The sequence below is a fragment of the Sinocyclocheilus rhinocerous genome, unplaced genomic scaffold, assembly GCF_001515625.1.
Source record: "Sinocyclocheilus rhinocerous isolate Xijiao unplaced genomic scaffold, SAMN03320098_v1.1 scaffold95, whole genome shotgun sequence".
Lineage (NCBI taxonomy): Eukaryota > Metazoa > Chordata > Actinopteri > Cypriniformes > Cyprinidae > Sinocyclocheilus > Sinocyclocheilus rhinocerous.
In genome coordinates, this window is record NW_015662004.1 from 1,357,202 (window position 1) to 1,362,380 (window position 5,179).

Sequence of the window (5,179 nt, forward strand, 5' to 3'; positions counted from 1 at the left end):
GTTCCGCACAAAAGGGTTTTTAAAGACACTCCGTTGTTGTTTTTCTTATATATTTACACTCGTGCCGTCGAACTGTTGTATAAACGCAATATATATATATATATATATATATATATATAATATAATAATATAGAATAATAATAATAATAATAATTGGGCCCTATGAAATGTTTTCTCTTTGCAAAAATTCTGTTGTCTGTTTACATTTTTTTGGACTTATGAATTTAGACAAATTTAACTTCGGTGGTAATCATATGAAGCTAAACTCTGCAGGACACCGGCCCTCCAGGACCGAGTTTGGTGACCCCTGACCTAGATAGTTAACTATTGGAATAAGACAGCCTCCGAGATATATTCACATGTTTTGTGTCGAGACACCCCATGGAAGAGAACATTGCAATGATAGTGACATCTGCATATAAAGGCCGCATTTATATGCGTGTTGTCACTCACGAAACTTGGCAGCGTGTGAGCACTCACTGGTCCTCTTAGCATCATGAAAAAAACGTATTCAAATTCCAAATGGATTATAGCCAAGAAAGCGAACCATAGCTAAGGTTTATCCAAAAAAGTCGCTAGGTTTGTCAGTATGAATATTCTATGGAAAAAATCCGCTAAAAGGGTCTGAAAGTTGCTAAATCTACATTAATTGTTCTTCTGCATTAACTCCACTTTTATACTTTGCGGGAGTTAGGTTAAGACAGATGTGCAATTGTCTGGTTTGTTCCCGACCCTGTCGATCAAAAGCAGATTCGGGTCTTGAAACACTTGTGAAACGCCCCGATGCTTTGATTTGCCTTAGTCACGTGACATGGGTGTTTCGAATCACACTTCGGAGCAGTGTTTCGAAACATCTGCGCTTCGGGATCTCGACACCGTGTCGAAACATCAGTTTCGCGTCAGCCATCCCTATTGAATATTGCTTTTTCTCCTTTCTTTCTTTTTGGCTAGCTTCTTCTTACCTGCTTGTTTTCGAGATCTGTCTTCACTACGTGCTTTCAAATCTCTACCAATACTTGCACTCGTAAATCGCACTCTGTACATTGGAGTCAGCGTAACCCCAAAAATCTTCGTACAGTCCCCATATCCTCTACTAATTTATTTATCCCAACTGGGCTCTGGAACTGCCAGTCTGCTGTAAACAAAGCAGAATTTATTTCATCTGTCGCTACACATTCTAGTCTTAACCTCATGGCTCTAACTGAGACCTGGATCAAATCAGAGGACACTGCCACTCCTGCAGCCCTCTCCACTAATTTAACTTTTTCCCACACCCCTTGCCCGATTGGAAAGGGTGGAAGAACTGGTCAAAAATTTTATTGATGTTCAACAAATAAAAAACATACACTGTACAGATAAACAGATGATAAAGTTTGGGTTAATTAATAACCACAAACAACCTGGATTTTATGTTTCTAAATGAAACATGGCTAGAAGACAGCTGCAGTGCAACGGTCCTCAATGAAACAGCCCCTCCTAACTTCACTTTCATGAGTGTTTGCAGGACTGTTAGGAGAGGTGGAGGTGTAGCTGTTCTATTTAAAGATGTCTATGAATGCAAGCAAGTGTCATTTGGTCAGTACTTGTCTTTTGAATATCTAGGGATTGTGTTGAAAGGTGCTCCACGCATTCTGTTTATCATTATTTACAGGCCTCCAAAACCGGCCCTCCAGGACCGAGTTTGGTGACCCCTGACCTAGATAGTTAACTATTGGAATAAGACAGCCTCCGAGATATATTCACATGTTTTGTGTCGAGACACCCCATGGAAGAGAACATTGCAATGATAGTGACATCTGCATATAAAGGCCGCATTTATATGCGTGTTGTCACTCACGAAACTTGGCAGCGTGTGAGCACTCACTGGTCCTCTTAGCATCATGAAAAAAACGTATTCAAATTCCAAATGGATTATAGCCAAGAAAGCGCGCAAACATTATAAATCACTAAAAAGCATCACTCATTTCAGTTTATCGCAATCTCACAAAGTTCCGTTATAATCAATGAAGCTCTACACTGCACAATGAATCTCTTATTTACATCATGTTACACTTTTTTGTTTTTTATAATGAAAGACTACCGAGCGTGCTACACTGAACAGAACTGTGGTGTTTTGAGCGGTGAGTGGATGCAAAAACAAAATAAAATATAGAAATTCACTTTAGCATTTATATACATTAAAAAACAAGCTTTAAATCATTTTACAATTTTAAACTAAATATGATTTTTGAATAATGAAAATTAGTTTGTCTGCTTATTCTGTTCATCAGTATTTGAACCTAGGCCTGGGTGATAAAACAGTATCGATATTTATCGACGGTACACCTTCTTCGATAACGATAGAAAAAATGTGAAACGCCCCGATGCTTTGATTCTCCTTAGTCACGTGACATGGGTGTTTCGAATAACACTTCGGAGCAATGTTTCGAAACATCTGCGCTTCGGGATCTCGACACAGTGTCGAAACGTCAGTTTCGCGTCAGCCATCCCTACTTTTAATTAAGTAATACAATAAGTTTTTAATGAAGCAACTCGACGTTCCTTCGTTACTAGTTCTAAAGTGACGTTTTCGAATTAGTAACGGATCTTGAGCTCAGCTGTTAAACTGTCAAACTGAGAATTGAATATGTGGCGGAAGGAAGTAGTTCCACACAAAAGGGTTTTTAAAGGACACTCCGTTGTTGTTTTTCTTATATATTTACACTCGTGCCGTCGAACTGTTGTATAAACGCAATATCACACTTGTAGCCGTGAGATATGACTGTTTATTACACGGCTCTGTGGAATACTTGATTCTGACTGGTCGAGGTATGTTATCCCTCTATAACAACCGGTAAAAGCTGATAACACAGGCTCATCCGGGTAAGTGAAGTCGGCTCTGTACTCTTGCTAGGAACAGTTTTTTTTCTTGGAAGCTTTGCGTTTGGTTAGCTAATAAAATATTAAACTTCAATTCAATATTATGTGTACAATTATTTAATTATGTCATCCTGGTATCGCGGACTCGCTCTCTCGTTTCATACAAACGCAGCTGCTGCCATTTTGCGATGATTGTTTTGTACACTGTAATGGATTATAAGATATAACTAACAAACTGGTAAGATTTTAAATGCGCGCAAACATTATAAATCACTAAAAAGCATCACTCATTTCAGTTTATCGCAATCTCACAAAGTTCCGTTATAATCAATGAAGCTCTACACTGCACAATGAATCTCTTATTTACATCATGTTACACTTTTTTGTTTTTTATAATGAAAGACTACCGAGCGTGCTACACTGAACAGAACTGTGGTGTTTTGAGCGGTGAGTGGATGCAAAAACAAAATAAAATATAGAAATTCACTTTAGCATTTATATACATTAAAAAACAAGCTTTAAATCATTTTACAATTTTAAACTAAATATGATTTTTGAATAATGAAAATTAGTTTGTCTGCTTATTCTGTTCATCAGTATTTGAACCTAGGCCTGGGTGATAAAACAGTATCGATATTTATCGACGGTACACCTTCTTCGATAACGATAGAAAAAATGTTCGATATAGTGCACGATATAGGCACATGCTATGAGTGACGCAGACAGCACACACAAACACAAACACATGCTGAATTGAGTGCTGTACCTGCCTGTATAAGTTCATGTTTCATATAGTGAGGCTGCAGACGTTAAAAACCATGAGAGTCATACGTGCTTGAGTAGTGTTGTAGTAGTAGACAAAATTGCACCATTAATTCACACACAGAACATGCAGACTTCATATTTAAATATGAATACAACTTTTAGTTGAAATGGAAAATTTACCATCAGAGTTTTTTTCCCCCCCCAACCTTTTGTTTCTCCAAAACATGTACTTATGGTAATGCTTTTCCATAAAAAAATGCACAATGAGACATTTACAGATTGCAAGATATTGTCAGATGAGGTAAAAACACAGTTTTGGCCCTTGTGCAAGTGTGTGTTGTGTACAGTTGGGTCACACATACCAGCAGCTGACGGGAGACTGGCAGAGGCAGCAGGTGAGGAAAAGTCAGCAAAGTCACCAATGAGATCTGAGCTTCCACCTGCAAAACATTAAGATGACATGAATAGTCTTTAGAAAGCAACACAGTTTAGAACAGAAGCTCAAAAATTTGGGGTAGGTAAGCCCTTATGCAAAGAAAATATATTTCCTTATATATGCATGATCAATATATTAAATGATTGAACGGTATTTTGAAAATATACAGAATAATATATTTTGTTAATATATTATAATATATTGGATAATACATAAGGAACTTACATGTTTCATATTTTCATATATCGCTAGTAAACAACAGCACAAGCACACCTGCATGTACTTAAGTATTTAGCAAAGAGACTATCAGCGTGATGAAGAGTGCACAGCCCTTACTTTTTAAATAAAGTAATATATAGTCTTAATGGTGTTAAGCCAGTCTTCAACCTAACCAAAGGCTCTACTCTTCAGCACACGGTAACCCCAAAAACATACCAGACATACCAGAAACCCTTTTCAATTCCAAAATAATAGAACATTAAACACTAACAGATCTCCCCCTATATTAATATTGAGCAAAAACACATGAAATTACTTAATTTTAAGATTAACAGTAAGGGAACAAAGGGAACTAGAAATCTGCTGTAACTCATTCTGTGAATGTGTGTATATATGTGTACATATATTCACATTTATATGGTAACATGTATGTGCAATATATATGTACAATAAACGATAAAACCTTATGAATATTACATGTAATGCTATTTTTGTCTTCATTTCTAAATATTTTTTATAGGTATCAATATATAACCATACATGGTCAACAAAAAGAAAGAAAGAAAAAGAAAGAAAGAAAGAAAGAAAAAAAATTGCATTACATTAATCCAAAGTGACAGTAAATGCATTTATAATGAGAAAAAAATAATATTTCAAATAAATGGTGTTCAATGAACTTTCTTATTTATCAAATAATCCTGAAAAAAATGTATCATGGTTTTTACAAAAAATATTAAGCAGTAAAAATAATAATAATCAAAATAATATTTTTTTTTCTAATGTGGCAATGCAGAATAGTATGGAAGCCCGTTTCCGACACTGAATAAAAAATAAAAGAGGTAATTGCAACTTTTTATCTCACAATTCTGACTTTTTTTCTCAGAATTGCGAGTTTATATC

At 35.9% G+C, this 5,179-nt stretch overlaps 1 protein-coding gene across 1 annotated transcript in view; it reads right to left on the reverse strand.

The window, feature by feature from the left end:
- LOC107727282 (clathrin interactor 1-like) overlaps positions 1-5,179 on the reverse strand; it is a 56,210-nt gene that overhangs the window by 10,167 nt on the left and 40,864 nt on the right. Inside the window, exon 9 of the mRNA XM_016537109.1 lies at positions 3,987-4,064. Within this exon, the coding sequence (XP_016392595.1) occupies positions 3,987-4,064 (78 nt within the window). The remainder of the gene's footprint in view (positions 1-3,986; positions 4,065-5,179) is intronic.